General features: G+C 45.8%; 4 protein-coding genes across 4 annotated transcripts in view; 3 read left to right on the top strand and 1 right to left on the bottom strand.

Annotated features, from left to right (window-relative positions):
• LOC128503210 (class I histocompatibility antigen, F10 alpha chain-like) overlaps positions 1 to 20,222 on the top strand; it is a 70,471-nt gene that overhangs the window by 14,152 nt on the left and 36,097 nt on the right. The gene's annotated exons all lie outside the window — the stretch shown is intronic.
• LOC128503915 (hyaluronan synthase 1-like) lies at positions 559 to 2,917 on the top strand. Its single transcript, XM_053474111.1, has 4 exons — positions 559 to 1,233; positions 1,498 to 1,723; positions 1,901 to 2,033; positions 2,140 to 2,917. Exons 1-4 carry the CDS (start codon positions 559 to 561, stop codon positions 2,852 to 2,854), a joined length of 1,749 nt encoding a protein of 582 aa, XP_053330086.1. The 3' UTR covers positions 2,855 to 2,917.
• Positions 4,230 to 10,499, bottom strand: LOC128503193 (class I histocompatibility antigen, F10 alpha chain-like). The gene is made up of 8 exons (XM_053473235.1): positions 10,346 to 10,499; positions 9,993 to 10,250; positions 7,271 to 7,549; positions 6,397 to 6,666; positions 6,198 to 6,302; positions 5,928 to 5,957; positions 5,558 to 5,594; positions 4,230 to 5,048 (listed from the first exon to the last, which is right to left on the bottom strand). The coding sequence occupies exons 1-7, from the start codon at positions 10,413 to 10,415 to the stop codon at positions 5,560 to 5,562; spliced, it is 1,047 nt and encodes a 348-aa protein (XP_053329210.1). The 5' UTR covers positions 10,416 to 10,499; the 3' UTR covers positions 4,230 to 5,048; positions 5,558 to 5,559.
• LOC128503914 (class I histocompatibility antigen, F10 alpha chain-like) lies at positions 15,343 to 19,275 on the top strand. The gene is made up of 6 exons (XM_053474110.1): positions 15,343 to 15,415; positions 15,517 to 15,774; positions 16,496 to 16,774; positions 18,017 to 18,286; positions 18,834 to 18,941; positions 19,238 to 19,275. The coding sequence occupies exons 1-6, from the start codon at positions 15,343 to 15,345 to the stop codon at positions 19,273 to 19,275; spliced, it is 1,026 nt and encodes a 341-aa protein (XP_053330085.1).

The raw sequence follows: 20,222 nt of genomic DNA, 5'->3' as shown, positions 1-20,222 counted from the left end.
CTAAGGGCTGTGGTCTGGCAATAAATACTCAGCAGTAATGCTTTGGTGTGAATGCATCCTCAAGGTGATACTCTGCACCTCTCTACGTTCCTGCTACACTCAAGAAAGTTTTCCAGGTAATTTCTTCTTTGTAAAATATAGTTATATATAGTTAAATATATATATTTTTTTTTTTTGAAGAGATAATCAATATACATAGCAATATTTATCAAATAACAATTTGTATGAATATATTTTTTTTTAAAATAAATTTTTGACTATGTTTCCTAAAATAGAAATTAAACTTGAAGACTTGTAGTAAATTTAGAATCTAAATTTATTTGGATACATTCATTTTTACACGATTCCTGTTTGCTATCCCCCAAAAATTGGCGGAATTTTTTATACTTTTTTAATTAAAATATTAATAGCGGATTTAAAGTAATGAATGTAGAGAGTTGCTATGATTGTAGCAAAATGTGTGTGCGATTTTAATAATAAAATTTAAGCACAATTCTTGGGAAAAAAATCACAAACTAACCTGAATAATATTTTTTTTTCTTTTTTTTTCCTACAGCTATGGCGAAACGGCCTAAAACGCCCAACCCCAAGAACATCGATCCCCCTTTCCCCATCGCCCGGAAGATCCTCACGTACACCTTCGCGCTTGTAGTGTTGGCCTCCGTAACGGCAGCCTACGTGGTGGAATATGAACTCGTCCAAGACTCGACTCTTCTAATATCAGTCGGACTGTATGGGATTCTCATGGTTCTCTTCCTGCTCTTCCAGAGCCTCTTTGCTTACCTGGAGTTCTGCAAAATCAAGAAGAGTAAACTGGCTTGTAGCTTTCAAAAGACCGTTGGCCTCACCATCGCCGGATACCAAGAAGACCCTGATTACCTCCGCCAGTGTCTGGAGTCTTGCAAGTTTGTAAAGTATCCCAAAGAGAAGCTCAAGGTCATTCTCGTTGTGGATGGAAATTCGGAGGATGATGCCTACATGATGGACATGTTTAAGGATGTGTTCCACGACGAGGACGTCGGCACGTATGTGTGGGAAGAGAATTATCACTCTCGCAAACAGAACCCAGAGGGTGAAGATTCGGTTCCTCTGCAGGAGAACGAGGGAAGCACCGTAGTGAAGAACCTTATCCAGAGTAAAAGATGCGTGTGTATAATGCAGAAGTGGGGAGGCAAGAGAGAGGTTATGTACACGGCATTTAAAGCCCTGGAGCACAGCGTGGACTATGTGCAAGTAAGTGTTTAACACCACGTGTCTGATTTACATATTAATACCTAATGGCCTTTATTTAAAAATGTAGAAATTGTGACGAAAAATCTTAAAAAGTTATGTAGGATGTTTCCAAGGGCATTTCTGGGTTAAAGTGGAAGCTCATTGAGTGATATACATTGTATCTGTAGGCATATAGAAAAGATGAAATAATGTAAATAATTCTAAATATATTTACTACATATATTGTGGGAAAAAATATATATTTAACAAACTTTTCTTTTCTAGGTCTGTGACTCAGACACCAAACTAGATGAGTTGGCCACCGTGGAGATGGTGAAGGTCTTGGAGGCAAATGAAATGTACGGGGCGGTTGGGGGAGATGTCCGAATCCTTAACACGTACGATTCATTCATCAGCTTCATGAGCAATCTAAGATACTGGATGGCCTTTAATGTGGAGAGAGCCTGTCAATCTTACTTTGACTGCGTGTCATGCATCAGTGGCCCACTGGGTACGTAGTCAACCTTCAAGGTTTCTTTTTTAACTAATGGACTTGGTGGTACATAATTGTTGTAATTGTTTGGGAGTTTCTTTCTTATGAAGTTCAAGTCATCGGAAAAGTGTCTGAGATATTGGAGAGTAAGCATTCTAGCATTTATACTTACACTAATACTCTACATTTTAACAGGTATGTACAGGAATGATGTTCTTCAGACATTCTTGGAGGATTGGTATGGCCAAAAGTTCCTTGGTACGGAGTGCACACTAGGAGATGACCGTCACCTCACCAACCGGGTACTCAGTTTGGGTTATGGCACAAAGTAAGTTCTACCAAAATCAGTTATTGTAACCTACAGATTGTTTTGTATTAAGCAAGTCTTTACACTTTTTCACTCTCTTAACCGTTCATCTTTGTTCTTCTTTCAGGTACACGTCTAAATCCCGTGCCTATTCCGAGACTCCCTCCCTGTACTTGCGGTGGCTCAATCAGCAGACCCGCTGGACCAAGTCCTATTACAGGGAGTGGCTGTACAATGCTCAGTACTGGTATAAACACCACTTATGGATGACATATGAGTCAGTGGTCACTATGGTCTTCCCATTCTACGTGACCATCACCGTGATCCGCCTGTTTTATGCCGGCAGCTTGTGGAACATACTTTGGCTCCTCCTGTGTATTCAAATTATCGCCCTCATCAAATCCCTATACGCCAGCTGGCTCCGAGGTAATATAGTCATGGTGCTCATGTCGCTCTACTCCATACTGTACATGAGCGGGTTGTTGCCCACCAAATATTTTGCTATTTTGACCATCAACAAAACCAACTGGGGAACATCTGGACGCAAGAAGATTGTGGGGAATTTCATGCCCCTGCTGCCCCTGTCCATATGGGCAATTATTTTGGGTGCAGGGTTAGGTTTTGGGATCTACAGAGATTCGGAGAAGGACTGGACCACCCCCCATCAGCAGCAGGAGCTCCTGTATCTGATTTATGGGTCAGTGGGGTACATGGCTTATTGGGGTGTGATGACCCTCATTTACTGGGTCTGGATCAGGAAATGCTGCAGGAGGAGCTCACCGGAAGCTCGCGATCCAGAACAAGGTGGATCCAACGAACCGGAGGCTGCCAGCAACGTTTAAAAGACTTGATTTTTTATTATAATATCCTGACAGCAGAATTTTAATGTGTATATTGTGGTTGAATTATTGGATTTTCTTTTTCTCAAATAAATGTGTATATATTTCCGTTCAGTTACATGACTTGTGTATTTTTTTTAAAAATACGTCAAATGTCTTGGCTGTTTTTTTTTTTCTTTTGATACAATGCGTACGTAGATACATAGACTATAACGGTAGATAAGGACCATTCGGCCCGTCTAGTCTGCCCATTTTTCATGATGTAATATAATGTGGCTAAATATTAACACCATTCATTTTAATTGCAGTCCAAATCCATTCAATTGACTTTGTTAGATGGTTGATGTACTTATAGTTGGCAATACTGTCAGTTTATAAGAAATACTGTGATGTATCTGCGTGGCACATTAGGAGTCGTCTTTTAGTGACATCTGGTTGACAAAATTGGCGCCTGCATTTATTTTGTAACATCTTTTATTTATATAGCTACAACAGTTACCGCAGCGCTGCTTAAAGTAGATATCTTCACGGGTAATGACAACTAGAATAGATAGACTAAGAAAATTCGATACATTAGGTAAAGAGGGCCCGGCTCGCAAGCTTACATCATTAACCGTGGATGTCCCAGAAAAACTATTGAAAAGTAGCTCTACCAGCATTCACAAATTATTAGCTACATTATTAACAGCATTTTTATTTTGCTGTTTAACTGAAAATAATGTCTGCTTGGCTGTTTTTACAGTCATAATTAAATTGTTGATTGATGAAAATCTCTGCTGCAGTTGCACAATATCTCCACTAGTTGTCACTACAGCATATGAAAAGTGTAAATACGGTACTTAGAATGTTCTGGGAATCATTTGTCCTTTGGCGCCAACTGGTGGACATCGTTGGTAACTGCACTATTTAGTAAACATCAAATAAATTAATAATTACCTGCAAACGTGCACCATGTGCTTTGTTACACTCAGATGTAAGTATGCATTAAATAACAAGATTAACAACAGATGTTAAGGGCCTCGTTACCCGAAGATACATGTTCGCTTTATTTACCTATTCATTTGCTTTATCCTTTGCTATTAAAATGATTATTTTAGTTATTATTTCTTTTGTTGTGAGACGACGCAAGCTATGATGCAGACACTGCGACTTATTCTGGCCGAAGCTGACTCGTTTACTTGGGAATGTTCCAGGGCGATATCATATCCCGCCGCTCAGTAATCAAGATGGCGGCCACCGAGGGGATTTCGATAAACAGATGGGTCGCTAGGCTTCCTCAGCAATCTTGTGGGAATCGGCAGAAAAGTCAAGTTTAATTGCAATGAAACAAAGTTCACACGAGTTGCCAAATCACTTACTAAAAAAAAAAAGGTAGAACTTTTATATATATTTTATTGTAATCATTTTATTGCGTGTTAAACAGATCTAAACATCATAAAAATAATTAGCCCCCAAAGCTTAAGCTCTTAAAATAATTATTTCCAAGCCCCATCTCATCTAGTAAGAAGGGCCTCCTCTGAATAATCAACTACACCCTGTCTCTTATTAAGAAGCGATTTTAACACCAAACCCTGCAGATTATTTCTGAGTTTTCTATGAGGGTCCAACCGGTTTCTGAGCTTTCAATCCATTTACATTCAGATTTTGAACGATCCCGGTTTCCATTCATTTCTCCTCTACCGATGTAAGGCTTACTGGTCTGCAGTCACCAGAACCCCGGAATCCTCCATGTTTTACGCGTCTCAGTGCTTTCTGTCTGAGGTTCCTTCCCTCCTTCTTCCTCCGTAACGACTGATCCCAAATATTCACTGAGTTTGCCCTCATTAACATATCTCTCATCAAAAGGAGATTATTACAGCGCGAGACCCCCATATTTTACCCTTATTTACAGATAACGAGGCCCAAACGGCAACAAACTTTCTATCATTTGGAATTCGCGAAACAATGAAAACGATCAAACAACATTACTGAGTATCTTATTGTAGCAAAGCAGTGAATCACCCACTAAAACTTACTGTATATGCGGCTTATTAGCGAGTTTAAGGCAGATTATATGATATATAAGGAAGCGATTCCTATAAAAGCTATTGATTTCTGTGAGTTATAAGAAGTGGACGCAGGGGCCGGCACCAGGTGGGGGGATTTTCTCCCGTCTCCTACACGGAATTCCTGGTACGGATCCCTTCTGTTTGCGGAGCTGCAAAGACATCGAGAATAGATTAATGTGTCGCCTTAAACTTACTTCACTTATTCATTTCCTTAATAATTTAAATATTAGGCAATAGGAGAGAGAAAGGAGAACAAACATGGAGGGTTTAGAAACTGAAACCAGTTTAAGGTGGTTTGTTTGATCGTCTCCCAGTAGAAAAGTACGCGACCCCCCATTTAATATAAATAAATTGTGAGACGGCGCTCGCAGATCAATCGCACGGAACAGATTTTTTTATGTAGATCTGTAGAAAGTTCTCTGGAAAGCAGGTTCTGCGCCAGCAGGATGACGCGTAACTAATAGGAGTAATAATGGAGCTGCTCTGCCCGGCTCGTGTTCTGGATGTCTATATAGTTACACGGTTTATACTAGAAATATTTGGGCTCGGAGGTCTCTTTCTGCTCTGATTTTTCCAGAATCACTGAATTATTGAACACGTATCAGGCCCTCCTCATATAAAGACAAAAAACATCTTCCCGTTATCATCACGGACTTACATTTACGTCGTGGGTGCGGCTGGAGACCCATCTGTCGCTTAAAAGAAAAAAATATTTGTTATAAAGGTGACCCCAATCTTCCCATCACTAATTAGATACCCAGCACAGGTATGTGGCGCGTGGCACTGCCCGTCTCCCTCAAACGGGGCTTTTAGACCAGCGTCCCCCCCACCTGCCCCCGCAACCTATAACCCACCAGAGTTATCTGAAGACACGGCGCATGCAGCTCAGACACGTGACCCCCCCGAGTGATGCTGCCCCCCACCGCCAGTATTCTGTATATTATAATATCACCCGCCAACCTCCGCTGCCAGCCATTATACCCGCGCACAGAAACGCCAACATAGCGGGAGAGGAACGGATTACTTACTGCCAGTCGGGGCGTAAACGGGAAGTCTGTCTGAAATAAAGGAGAAAAGAATATAATAAACAGATTTAAAAATAATTAATACCGGGATTACGTGGAAGGGATTCTGGGGCAAAAGCATGAAAATTGGTGTAACTACATAGCAACCAGAAGTGTTATTTTATTGGTTGCTATGGTGATAAGGTGACACTCGCCGTCATACACAATCAGAATTATTAGTGATGTCATGTGAAGAAGCCTCTATAGAGTATTCAGAAGCAGTAATTCGCGAACCTCTCCTCCTCCATAATATAAACCCAACAGCAGCAGCGACAGCGATCCCTGCAACGACTCCAATGACGATGTACACGGTGCTGCTGCTTCCGCCCTTCCTCGGATCTGAGTGACACAAAACAGGAGATATCAGTCGGAGGGCAATCTGAGAATGTGATGTAAGTGTTGGGGTAATTACCCCTCTCCTTGTGGCACTCACCCCACATCACAATGCGTGGCTCTGCCAGGCTGCCGTGGTCCACGTGGCAGGAGTAACTGTCCCCCTCTTTTGGGGTCACTTCCACGGTGACCCTGATCTGGTAAGTGCCGTCGGTATTGGGGAGAACCTGTTTGGCCTCATCCGAGGGAATATCTATCTCGTTCCTCTTCCAATTCACGTCCACCTCGCGGGGGTAAAACCCGTACACCTGGCAGTGAAGCTTTGTGGCCCCCTCTGAAGTCTGGGCTGAAACCTTCACCTCCGGGGCAACTGAGATCACAGGAAGGGTAAAATAATGGTTAAAGGGCTTGCCGTTTAGAACATTTGCCCCATCTGGATGTGTGGCCCCTGCTGGTGCTTTATGCCCCTGCATCACCCCATGCGTGGTCAGCGCTGCCACTTCGGTCCCTCTACTAGAACATACATGATGTATTAATGGTCCAATAAGAGGAAGCATTTCATTGGTTGCTATGGTAATAAGATCACTTTGATTCCCGCATGTGAGTTGATCCTGTAGAGTTTTATGTAAAGTTCTGGAAGGATCCGGACATTCTGGAGAGAGGTCAAAAAAGGCGACTACAACGGGAAAGATCTGCAGTTTATAAATGGTCAAAATAACCTAAAGATCTGAATGCATACAATCAGCAGGGGACGGGAGAGAAGAGAGAGGGGAACAGCCTCCCAGCAGAAGAGGTAGAGGTTAAACCCTTTACAGCCAATGAGATAACAGGTACGTCATAATAAGTTTGCTTATAAACCAGATGAGGCCCCCAGGAGCCGTTACGACCACCCACCCCTCTCTCCCTCCCCATCTGCACTCCAGCCCCTCCCCCCGCTCTCACCTCTCCGCTCCAGCTCCTCCCCCCGCTCTCACCTCTCCGCTCCAGCTCCTCCCGTCCGTTCTCGATGTATTTCTTCAGCCATTCTATACACCTGATCTCCAGGTAATTCTTCTGTCTCTCTCCCCATCGCTCCTCCGGACCGTTCCATCTCTGTGCGGTGATCTGCGCCTCGGCAACGACCGGAACATAAACCCAGCGCTCGGTGTCCAGGGCGAGGAAATCCCCCCCGTCATATCCGTACTGCTCGTACCCCCCGGTGCTGCCGTCATCCCTCAGCTCACAGCCGTACATCCACTGCACAGAATGAACACCTGCAGAGAGCGGCACTCGTTACACCCGGCTGAGTGTGAGTGACGTGGGGGTCACACCCCGGGGCCCCAGTATACGGACCCTCGCTGTACTGGGAGCAGAGCCGGTTACTGGGGGGACTGGGGAGCCTGTTTCCCGATTATTATATCATGTTTCCGGTAATTAGTGATGTCATCCGTATGATGTCATAAAGATGGTTTCTCGGGGCTATTATTCATTATAATGTATTGGGCTCCATCTCTATCAGCCCTTCATACAGCAGCCAATCAGAGCATCGAACGCTGCGGACAATAAAGGGTTAAAGTTAATTCCTTCCCCTCCAGTTTATAAACCCCTCGGATGGGAATGCTGGGAGTTGTAGTGGATACAGGGAGGGGAGTTACTGTTGTGGTAGTGGACACAGTGCAGGGAGTTACTGTTGTGGTAGTGGACACAGTGCAGGGAGTTACTGCTGTTATGGTAGTGGACACAGTGCAGGGAGTTACTGCTGTTGTGGTAGTGGACACAGTGCTGGGAGTTACTGCTGTTGTGGTAGTGGATACAGTGCGGGGAGTTACTGCTGTTGTGGTAGTGGATACAGTGCGGGGAGTTACTGCTGTTGTGGTAGTGGATACAGTGCGGGGAGTTACTGTTATGGTAATGGATACAGTGCGGGGAGTTACCGTTGTGGTAGTGGATACAGTGCGGGGAGTTACTGTTGTGGTAGTGGATACAGTGCGGGGAGTTCCATTGTGGTAGTGGATACAGTGCGGGGAGTTGCCATTGTGGTAGTGGATACAGTGCGGGGAGTTACCATTGTGGTAGTGGATACAGTGCGGGGCGTTACCATTGTGGTAGTGGATACAGTGCGGGGCGTTACCATTGTGGTAGTGGATACAGTGCGTGGGGGGGGCGTTACCCTTGTGGTAGTGGATACAGTGCCGGGCGTTACCGTTGTGGTGGTGGTGGATACAGTGCAGGGGGGGCGTTACCGTTGTGGTGGTGGATACAGTGCGGGGGGGGGGACACACGTTACCTTTGTGGTAGTGGATACAGTGCCGGGCGTTACCGTTGTGGTAGTGGATACAGTGCTGGGCGTTACCGTTGTGGTGGTGGATACAGTGCCGGGCGTTAACGTTGTGGTAGTGGATACAGTGCTGGGCGTTACCGTTGTGGTGGTGGTGGATACAGTGCGGGGGGGGGACACACGTTACCGTTGTGGTGGTGGATACAGTGCCGGGCGTTACCGTTGTGGTGGTGGATACAGTGCCGGGCGTTAACGTTGTGGTAGTGGATACAGTGGCGGCGTTAACGTTGTGGTAGTGGATACAGTGCGGTGGGGGCTTTTACGTTACCTTTGTGGTAGTGGATACAGTGCCGGGCGTTACCGTTGTGGTAGTGGATACAGTGCCGGGCGTTACCGTTGTGGTAGTGGATACAGTGCCGGGCGTTACCGTTGTGGTAGTGGATACAGTGCCGGGCGTTACCGTTGTGGTAGTGGATACAGTGCCGGGCGTTACCGTTGTGGTGGTGGTGGTGGATACAGTGCAGGGGGGGGCTTTTATGTTACCTTTGTGGTAGTGGATACAGTGCCGGGCGTTACCCTTGTGGTAGTGGATACAGTGCCGGGCGTTACCATTGTGGTAGTGGATACAGTGCCGGGCGTTACCGTTGTGGTAGTGGATACAGTGCGGGGGGGGCTTTTACGTTACCGTTGTGGTAGTGGATACAGTGCCGGGCGTTACCATTGTGGTAGTGGATACAGTGCCGGGCGTTACCGTTGTGGTGGTGGTGGATACAGTGCAGGGGGGGGCTTTTACGTTACCTTTGTGGTAGTGGATACAGTGCCGGGCGTTACCGTTGTGGTAGTGGATACAGTACCGGGCGTTACCATTGTGGTAGTGGATACAGTGCCGGGCGTTACCGTTGTGGTAGTGGATACAGTGCGGGGGGGGGGCTTTTACGTTACCTTTGTGGTAGTGGATACAGTGCCAGGCGTTACCGTTGTGGTAGTGGATACAGTGCCGGGAGTTACCATTGTGGTAGTGGATACAGTGCCGGGAGTTACCGTTGTGGTAGTGGATACAGTGCCGGGCGTTACTGCTGTGGTAGTGGATACAGTGCGGGGAGGGGCGTTACCGCTGTGGTAGTGGATACCGTGCGGGGCGTTACCGCTGTGGTAGTGGATACCGTGCGGGGCGTTACCGCTGTGGTAGCGGATACTGTGCGGGCTGTTACCGCTGTGGTAGTGGATACTGTGCGGGGCGTTACCGCTGTGGTAGTGGATACCGTGTGGGGCGTTACCGCTGTGGTAGTGGATACCGTGCAGGGCGTTAGCGCTGTGGTAGTGGATACCGTGCAGGGCGTTGCCGCTGTGGTAGTGGATACCGTGCGGGGCGCTACTGTTGTAGTGGATACAGTGCACGGAGTTGCTGTTGTGGTAGTGGATACAGTGCTGAGTCTCACCTCCGGTGTGGTTGAAGCGGCTCATTAATGTCCTCACATCGTGTTTAGATACAGCCTCGTTGCCTTTGCTGATCTGTGTGTTTCTCTCCCAGTATTCCGGTCCCGCTTTCTCCATCCACCGAGCGACAGGGACAGCCCGGCCGCGGTCACTGTTATAATTATCTATCTGGATCCCGTCCACATACCCGACTATAGAGAACTCCGGCAGCCCGTGTCCCGGAGCCGAGACCGCGGTGTAATAATACTGGAGAGAGTGACCTGAGACAGACAGACACGTCAGAGACAGACTGACCCGCAGAGCTCACACTCTATACACATTCTGTATGCCGGAGAACCCTCCCCATTATACTCACCGCAATACACCCCGGACACCCCCACAATGAGCAGCAGGGGCCACATCTTTACCCCCCTGTATGCGGACATATCGGGGCCCCGGAACGAGAATAACACAGACTGAACCCGAACTAACAGCCCGAGTCAACCGGAAACCCCCTGTGAGTCAGGAGCTCTGCGCTGATTGGATGCAGCAGGAGCCTCCGGCCAATAGGAAAATAAATAATCTGCGCATCAGCAGTTACCGGGCAGAGGGAAGCGCTGAAGGTTGTGAGAGCTGAGAAAGTGAAACTGGTGTTCCTGAAATAGAAAGCCATGCAGCTCTGCTGAGTGCTGCTACTGGGGAGGAATAAACTGATAAAATTCAATGAAAAAGAAAAAAAAATGTGACATGGGATTTCTCTTAACCCCTTAGTGGCCAAAGTTGCTGTAATCATGGTAACCACTGGGTCCGCGTGACATAAATGATGCCCGTGGACACCACAGTTTTATTTTTTATTAATTTTATCTGACCCTAAGAGGCTAACCTTTTTAATTAATACTGTGTAGTTAGTGGGGAATTAGATAGGGTTAAGGATAGGTTTGGCATTAGGTAAGGGTTAAAACAATTTTTTTTTTCCCCTTTTATACAAGCTGCGGAGAATTTATATACCCGTAAAACTGGCGATATATGTGATTTCTTTAATTATTCCTAAAATATTATGTCTGATATTTATAAATGTTTTATTAATCTATATATAAATGTATATATGATTTTTGCGGGATCACTCAATGAGTAAGAGGCAAGTAAACAGATGAAAACCGCTCTGGTCCTTAAGAGGTTAAACCTGGAAGCAAACTTTTGCTTTTTAGCGTCAGGCTGATCCTCGTGCTGATTGGCTCAGTGATACGCGGGAACGCATTTTTTGTTTGTGGTGGGTGTCATATTATCCTCTCCTATTATCTCACTTCCCCCTCAACCACCGACTAGATTGTAAGCTCACAAGAACAGGACCCTCTTCTCCTTTTGCACCAGTTTATTATTGTTTGCGATTTTAATTTATTTTAGTGCCTCTGTTGTAACGGCGCTACGGAATCTGCTGGCACTATATGAATAAATATAATCAATTTCTACGATTCATACGATTATATTTCCCATCAGTACAAAGTACCGTTACATTGTTACGATACGGCGCATGCAGAACGAGATTCCCCTCTCCAGCTCCTACTCCTATTACTCTCGGGGAGGCCCAGTAGACTTGGTTAATTTCAAATCTAGTGTTTAGCCAATATGTGTGTAGTAGATACGTGGACCGGTTACCCGTTCAGGCAGAAATGGTACGAGGGTGAAGTGGCGAGAGTTAACTGAGTTTAAATGATATGAGTCGTGAACCCAATGAACAGCACACGAGGTTTACTTAAACCCCCCTTTGTTAGGTGTCAAAAAGGTGGCCCTATCCCTATAGCTGCTCCAATTCTTCCGCCCCGTTCATCCCAGAGGCCGACCTGAAATCTGAAATTCCTGTAATTGGGAATTAAGGTGTACTTATTTCGGGGGCCAAGATCTAGTTTTGCCATAAATCGGGAATAGAATCGAGTATTTCTGTAAGTAGGATTTCTATTAATTCTTCTCCCTTTTATTTTTATCTGCTGTGTAGCCGGCGCCATTACAAGCCGGTTTGGCGCTCTTTGATACGGTAAAGTCGGAGGGGCCGTGTATAGGAGCTAAAAGCCCCAAGAAGCAAAAGTTTCCAGTGGGAGGGTCTTAGGTCACAGTGCGCTCTGATTGGTTGTTCAGTCCCCTTCTCGCTCCCTTGTTTTACTTCCCACCATTTCTCCTGGGCTTGTGTACCCAGTCACAGGCTGCGCCTATACAGACACCCGTACGCTGCCTATTTTTTCTACCTCTGTGTTGAGCGGTGCATGTAATATTATGTTGTGCTCTGGATATTATTTTTTTGCCAGTTGTCCTGATATAAATGGGACAGTCCTGACGAGGACTTCATTGCCTGCAGCGACCAGGCCTCGGTGGGACGTAACGCGGTGCCAAAGCTTAATATGAGCAGGGAGTGACGGGACGCCCTGACGGGAATGTATGGAATTCTGCAATAACCTGCTTTTTGCTTTATTTCATATCATGTTTTTTGCGTTGAGGAGGAAAAATATCCTATTTTCCCATCAGCAATGATGTGCGAAGCGGCAGACAAGTCAACTTTAATCAACTTTAAAAACAAAGCCAAGTTCACATGAGTTGCCGATTCTAACCAATTCATCTACTGAAAAAAGAAGGTAGAACTTTTATATATATATTGTGATCTAGCAAAGGGAGCTGCTCCTTCCATGGGCAGAAAGCACGGTCCCCTCTGAGATCTCCACTGCTTATTTAAAGCGTCCAGCCAGCGGTAGAGGCAGAAAGGCTCTTCGTAAGTCCTGTAGGGCAGGTACCTCCAGAACCTTGCTGAATAATGATGACTTTCCCCATCCCTGAGAGCGCAAAAGACCCCGTACTCGGCAAGCAGAAAAAGCGAGGAAGTGGAAGCGCGCCAGAGCGCTAACGGGATTCTGACTCGTTGGGTGAGTCAGAATACGAGATACAATCTGAGTCGAGGGAAGATTCAGAGACAGGTTCTCGGACCGTTCTCAAACTCCCCCACGGGCGCCATATGGCAAGGCTGGTTTGTCTACCCGATCTGAGTCTATACTAGATCCATTAGGTGATCCTCTCTTTGAACCCAATGATTTCTATCATCCTAGGTCAGCAGAGTGCGCCCCGTATGATCATAGAGCGCAATATCTTCAAAACAAGGCCAGGTGCCCTTTGTCCAAAGAGGCAACAAATAAATTGAGGACGGAGTTTTGGGCAAAGTTTGCACCACCCCAGAGCAGGCCCGGACCTGGACAAAAAACAGGCCCGGGCATTTAAGACTCAGCAGACCTTTTTTTTTTTTTTTTTTTGTTAAACCAAATTCTGACAAATGTAATATACCATTTCTTGTTGTCTATTAGTTATATTTCCGCATGCTTTTGTCACTGTAATCGATTAGCATTCCATAAATATATAATAAATGAATCATAACGTCATGCAATTTATAAAGCGCTTTATCTTTAATGAAAGATTCAAAACAGTAACTAATCTTTGACCATTTAGTTGGTAATTAGAAAGAGGTAGAAACTTCCAGTAGTTAGCGACTGGTATTTTTCAACATTCTATACGGGGTTGAAAAGAAGAATTCCCCCATCGGACCAATATATTTACCCTGCATATATCTCACATACAACCCCCTCTATAATATCTTACAATATGGAGTGATTCTATGCCTGATATTTATGAATATATGGTTTAAAAATAAAAGCCAAGTATATATATAATTTGTGTGGGATCGCTGAATGAGTATGAGGCAAGTAAAAAGATGCAAAGCGCTCTGGTCCTTAAGAGGTTAAACCTGGAAATGAACTGTTGCTTTTTAGCTTTTTATCTCCGAAAATACTGAAGAAAAGTGCAAAAAAAATCGTCATGATTAACCCATTCGCCGCCACGTGCAGCCGCTGCCATTACAAGTCGTTTTGGTTCTTGTTGATGAGGTAAAGCGGGAGGCACTAAAAAACTACATTAGAGAAATGTTTCTATTTGATGTAGATTTTATTTCCTTTTCAAAAAAAGTCACTTTTTAGTAAATAAATCCTTATGTTTTTAGGAACATTTTTTTCTAAAACATGAGTTGTGAGGATCAGAGTCTGATTTATATCTCAGGCACCAGTGGGCAGAGAGAAAAACTCCTAAACCTAACCCCTCGTACCCTGACAGACTCCATGACACACAGGGGGCCTTATACCCTGACAGACTCCATGACACACAGGGGGCCTTATACCCTGACAGACTCCATGACACACGGGGTGCCTTATACCCTGACAGACTCCATGACACACAGGGGCCTTATACCCTGACAGACTCCATGACACACGGGGTGCCTTATACCCTGACAGACTCCATGACACACAGGGGGCCTTATACCCTGACAGACTCCATGACACACAGGGGGCCTTATACCCTGACAGACTCCATGACACACAGGGGCCTTATACCCTGACAGACTCCATGACACACAGGGGGCCCTATACCCTGACAGACTCCATGACACACAGAGGGCCTTATACCCTGACAGACTCCATGACACACGGGGGGCCTTATACCCTGACAGACTCCATGACACACAGGGGGCTTATACCCTGACAGACTCCATGACACACAGGGGGCCTTATACCCTGACAGACTCCATGACACACAGGGGCCTTATACCCTGACAGACTCCATGACACACAGGGGGCCCTATACCCTGACAGACTCCATGACACACAGAGGGCCTTATACCCTGACAGACTCCATGACACACGGGGGGCCTTATACCCTGACAGACTCCATGACACACAGGGGGCTTATACCCTGACAGACTCCATGACACACAGGGGGCCTTATACCCTGACAGACTCCATGACACACAGGGGGCCTTATACCCTGACAGACTCCATGACACACAGGGGGCCTTATACCCTGACAGACTCCATGACACACAGGGGGCCTTATACCCTGACAGACTCCATGACACTCAGGGGGCCTTATACCCTGACAGACTCCATGACACACAGGGGGCCTTATACCCTGACAGACTCCATGACACTCAGGGGGCCTTATACCCTGACAGACTCCATGACACACAGGGGGCCTTATACCCTGACAGACTCCATGACACACATTATAGTAGATGATTATTCATAGGGCCCTGATGTTTGCCAAAGTTTCAAGCAATTGTGAAAGTTGCCGTTGTTGCACGGGCACCAAACTTCACAAACAACATATCAGGGGAGCCTCTGCTCCTCCCTCCGCCTGGTAACTGCTGATGCTCCATGTTAATAAGTTTTCCTATTGGTCCGAGGTTTCACCTGCACTCAGGGCAGAGCTCCTGACTTACAGGATGTACCCAGGTGAGTCAGTCTGTGAGTCTGCAGCCAGTCTGTGTTAGTCCTGCTCCGTGTTGCCAATATGTCCCCATACACGGGGTTTAAGATGTGGCCCCTCATGTTCTTAATTGTTTGGGTGTCTGGGGTTTATTCTGGTGAGTATTTTGGGATGCAGAAGGTTCCTGGCATATAGAATGTGCATGTAGTGTAAGCTCTGAAAGTCAGAGTCTGTCCCTAATATGTCTTTGTGTCTCAGGTCACTCTCTCCGGCATTATCTCACTGCCGTCTCGTCTCCGGGACACGGGATGCCGGAGTTCTCTATGGTCGGGTATGTGGACGGGATCCAGATAGAGAATTATAACAGCGATCGCGGCCGGGCTGTCCCTGTCGCTCGGTGGATGGAGAAAGCGGGACCGGAATACTGGGAGGGACAGACACAGAAAGGCAGACGGCTGGAGGCTGATTTAAAATTCAGCGCAAGGACATTAATGAGCCGCTTCAACCAAACCGAAGGTGAGACCCTGCACTGTGTATATACAATACATCCAAAGAATGTGTTCTACATGTTGGTATAATGTATGAAACTCAGATTATTTTATTTTACGAATCATAAAAATCACTCATTCACCCAAATTACTTTACAAACGAACAATCCAGTAGAATGCTACATAATATACTCGCATAAAAAGCTCAGTAGTTACTCATAGGCTATACACTACGTAATACGCTATATATACACTCTGACACAAACGACACACTGCTCTGTAGATACACAACAGGCAGCACTGATATTATATGCAGTCACTGCTATTTTTGTGTGTATAATGAGGGTGGTGTGCTTTTTGTGTGCATGCGTCCCTGTGTATATGTGAACTGTGTGTGTAATATATAGTTGGGAAGTTGTGTTTCTACACACAGGTGTGTGTCTTCATAAAGGATGTGTAACTACAGACCAAGATTAGGCACCTCGAAGCACTAGGCAAGGTACCAATTTGGGGGGGGGACCCCTTTTCAATCTCTTTACAGGGGGCCGTACCAAAAGCGGCTCAATCACAAACACTGAACCTGCTTGAGTAACTCCGCTGGGACCCTCACATATACAATAGTGGTGCCTACTCCACAGTCATTTAGAAGATTATTATTATTACCTTTTATTTATTAAGCGCTGGCAAATTACACAGACTGTAACTCACGCTCACCATGTTACTCACACTCGGCCTATATGCCCCTGCAGGTGTCCATTTTTTCCAGGTGAGGTATGGCTGTGAGCTCAGCGATGATGGCAGCACCACGGGATATGACCAGCACGGTTACGATGGGAGAGATTTCGTTGTCTTGAACACCAGTCAAGGGGTTTATATACCGATCATAGCCGAGGCTCAGACGGCTGCACAGAGACTGAACAGCCCCGAGGTGCAAGCGGGTAAAGGAGTAAAGTATTACCTGAGTGTGACGTGTATTGAAATGCTGAAGAAACACATCAAGAACGGGCGAGAGGAGCTGGAGCGGAGAGGTGAGAGCGGGTGACAACAGCTCCGCAAAGCTTTCTATTCTACTTTTTAGGAATAATCTTCTTTTTTGTAAATATCCTGCTAATTGTATAAGGACAGGCGGCCGTGAAGTGTGATGCCATCAGTGAAATGAGTAGAGTATTCAGAAAGCACCGGAGAGCTACATCGGTCATTTGTTCCAGGACATGCGTGCGTTTCACATGTTCTGGTCCAGTACATGTAGAGAGCCCCATGGTATTTGGGACGGACTCACAGGAGGGAATGGGTTATTTAACCAGGTAGTTCATTCCTGCCGGATCATTTTATATCTGTAGGTCAGCAAAATGTAAAAGTTGTCAGGTTAACATATAAAAGGGCATCCTGGTTCAATATGGACGTATCACCATAGCAACCAACAAAATGTACCGTTCAGTTCTTCACAACCTTTGCACCCAACAAGGGTTCTGATTTCGTCTTGCCCTCCTGCCTCGCCGTTTCCCCCCTTTCTCTTGCGTCTCCTACCTTCTATTTCTTGTGTCCTCGCATCTACTCTTACTCACCTTTTTTAGCGCTCCCGTACCACTGGTGTATTCCTCAGATACACCCTCATCACTTCACTACATCCCCTCCTCACCACCATCCTGCCTCCCTTCCCGTCTGTCCTCTACTTTCCTTCCACCCGCTTTCTAATGGACCATTTTCCAAACCGGTTTCTGTCCATGACATTGTATTGCGAACGCTCTCACCAAGATACGATCGCGGAAAGCTTGGCGGACCGACCAGCCTAAATATAACACTGACTGGGGTATCTCCAGGAATCGCTTTTTGGCCTCAGTTTCCCTTATTTTTGTTTCCAGTATCACTTATGTGCCGATGACTCCTTTAACCCTAACCCCACGAACGGTTGGTGGCCTCCACTCACTAAAGCTCATTGTGCCAAGAGACGGAGCTTCCTCCCTTCCCAAATTTTTTTGTTTTCCCTGTTCCTGATATTTCAGCCGCTCTGGAAAATCCCTCAATCTCCCCAACAGCCCAAATTCCATGCCTTGTTGTTACGTTTCCCTCTCTCTTTCACATCTCACACCCTCTTACTCACCAAATCTTTCCACATCTCTAATTATTCATTTCCTCACACTACAAAAGTACTCGTTCTTTCCTTGTGATTTCCCACCAGGATTATTGCAGTCTAATTTTGAACCTCTCTCCTACACGAATCAAACCTCACCCAGCTGATCGCGATTGTCTCTTTTTTTCTGCGATCTCAGTTCCCCCACAGATCAAGATTTTAGACCAAACTTCAAATGGGACCACAAAGCTTCAGTGCCAGGTGTACGGCTTTTACCCCCGAGACGTAGGCGTGAATTGGAAGAAAAATGGGTCAGATGTTCCCTCTCGTGAGGCCAAACAGGTTCTCCCCAATACCGACGGCACTTACCAGATCAGGGTCACCGTGGAAGTGACACCCGAGGAGGGTGACAGTTACTCCTGCCACGTGGACCACGGCAGCCTGGCAGAGCCACTCATTGTGATGTGGGGTGAGTGCTACAAAAAAGAGAGATGATTACAGAAAAGGAGTTAAAATTCCTTAATCCGGTGTCATTAACCACCCCTTCCTAGCGTAATTCATAACATTTTCCGAAAAAAAACATTGACCGGAATGGAATTTTCCCCGTAGATTACAGATGAAACCGGACGGGAATGTTTAGCTCTTTAAACTGAAATGCTTTCCGATGGTCCCGATCTTCACACAATTACCGTGCTTTACAAATGTAATATTTAGACTTCCGCTGTGGCTGCGATGTTCATCAATTTTGCTTTTTTTTTTAAATATATTTTTTACTATTTAACTCTCCGTTTTGTGAGGATTCACCAGGAATCTTCTCACTTGGACCGAGCCGATCTGGGCTGCGGGAGAAGAAGAGCTTTCTCGACCATCGATAAACCAAGGAGTTTAGTAGGAGGAAGGGAGAGAAGCCCCCTGAAGCTCGGGATTTTCTCCAGGCTTTTCGCGTTCACGGTAGAAATGAATCGATCGCTTAGATCAGTGACCCGCTGAGGTTCTTCTGTCTCCATGTCACTCAGATCCAAGGACGGGCAGGAGCGGCTCCGCCGTGTCCATCACCGTTGGGGCGATCGCACTGATTGGCGCGGCTGCAGTTGTTGGATTTATAATATGGAAAAGGTATTCAGGTAAGAGACGTTCTGTCAGATCTGGATTCCCCAACCCCATCCCTGACAGGTCAGACAGTCAAGGTTATAAGAATATGTTCACTTTCACTGTCACTTTCACCTCTTCGCATGCAGGTACCGTAAATGCCCATCCTTAACCCTTTATATTATTCAACGAGATGTCTCTGCTGATTGGCTATTCAACTGGTTAACGCCACTTTTCAAACCCTGCTCCGGAATTGCATATACATTGTGCCAATATCCATTACCTGCGTTGTTTGCACGATACTTTATACTTTTGTTTTTCCTATTTTCAGGCAAGAAACCTGATTACGACTCTGTTAGCAGTAAGTAATCTGCTTGCCCCCCTCCCCCGCTGTGCTGATATATTTTCTTTACACGTATAGAATGGCTGACAGAACCACCCTCTGTATTATAAATAAAAATACATTCTTCTCTCCAAAACCACACAATACTTTAAAATTTTGGTCATTCCAACTCCAGAAGAGAGGTGCAGAAGCCAGCCAGGCTTGTGCTGGACGTTTGACCCGGCTCTATAGGGAAAGAAAAAGATAAACTGAAATGTTAATGGAAGCCGGGCGCTGACATCTAAGGATTAAATTTTATATTTTAGTTCAGGGCTACAACAAGCAGTTTACGGAAATTAAAATGTAATTCTTTATCACTTCTCTGACTCCTTTGTGTCTACCTTAGATGTCTCATTCCAGAAGAAGAGATCTCTGGGGCGCCGAAAGGTCACGTGACTCAATATTTTTTTAGTCAAACCATTGACTGAAGACTCCATCTTCTCTGGAGCTAAAACTTACTCAGTTTTCTTTATGTACTTTAACTGAAATGCGTTCGCTTCTATAACTTTGTACGTTAGTCCTGTTCCCTGTGTCATGTCCCCCCCCCTCCTGTAACATACGTGTATAAATGTTGCAGTACATGTATAAACATTGAGTTTTTGTTCACACTCCTTTGGCTTTGTTTCTGGAAGAAGATTATCGGGAAAATGTTTCGGATTAAATTCTGAGGTCTTTTCTTATTTGGAATGACATTCGGGGCGGGGGGCTTCCCAAAAGAGGGAGGTCAACCATGTGAGTCCTGCCCCAAGCTTTTGGCCTGTTCTCTGACTCTGTATTAGATCTTTCCTTTAGATTTTGTTTGCGTTGAGTGAAACTGCTGAATCTTGAGTAGCAGTAGAGTATTGGTGGTCTCAGTACTTCTAAGCTCACCGTCACGGACGCCTCCATGCCCTGGGCTCCTGGAGGGGCCTGGGGGGCCAGCCTCCTTCCTACA

This window comes from Spea bombifrons, chromosome 8, assembly GCF_027358695.1.
Source record: "Spea bombifrons isolate aSpeBom1 chromosome 8, aSpeBom1.2.pri, whole genome shotgun sequence".
Taxonomy (NCBI): Eukaryota; Metazoa; Chordata; class Amphibia; order Anura; family Pelobatidae; genus Spea; species Spea bombifrons.
The sequence above is the reverse complement of the archived record's forward strand: the minus strand, read 5'-3'. Positions and strand labels throughout refer to the sequence as shown.

Excerpts from the sequence above, each read along its gene's own strand:
- LOC128503915 (XM_053474111.1), top strand. The coding sequence starts at position 559 with ATGGCGAAACGGCCTAAAACGCCCAACCCCAAGAACATCGATCCCCCT. Across the intron at positions 1,234-1,497 it reads ACAGCGTGGACTATGTGCAA|GTCTGTGACTCAGACACCAA; the intron begins GTAAGTGTTTAA and ends TTTCTTTTCTAG. Across the intron at positions 1,724-1,900 it reads ATGCATCAGTGGCCCACTGG|GTATGTACAGGAATGATGTT; the intron begins GTACGTAGTCAA and ends ACATTTTAACAG.
- LOC128503914 (XM_053474110.1), top strand. The coding sequence starts at position 15,343 with ATGTCCCCATACACGGGGTTTAAGATGTGGCCCCTCATGTTCTTAATT. Across the intron at positions 16,775-18,016 it reads AGAGGAGCTGGAGCGGAGAG|TTCCCCCACAGATCAAGATT; the intron begins GTGAGAGCGGGT and ends CTGCGATCTCAG. Across the intron at positions 18,287-18,833 it reads GCCACTCATTGTGATGTGGG|ATCCAAGGACGGGCAGGAGC; the intron begins GTGAGTGCTACA and ends CATGTCACTCAG.
- LOC128503193 (XM_053473235.1), bottom strand. The coding sequence starts at position 10,415 with ATGTCCGCATACAGGGGGGTAAAGATGTGGCCCCTGCTGCTCATTGTG. Across the intron at positions 7,550-9,992 it reads CCGCTTCAACCACACCGGAG|GTGTTCATTCTGTGCAGTGG; the intron begins GTGAGACTCAGC and ends CGCTCTCTGCAG. Across the intron at positions 5,595-5,927 it reads CGTTTACGCCCCGACTGGCA|CGACAGATGGGTCTCCAGCC; the intron begins GTAAGTAATCCG and ends TTTTCTTTTAAG.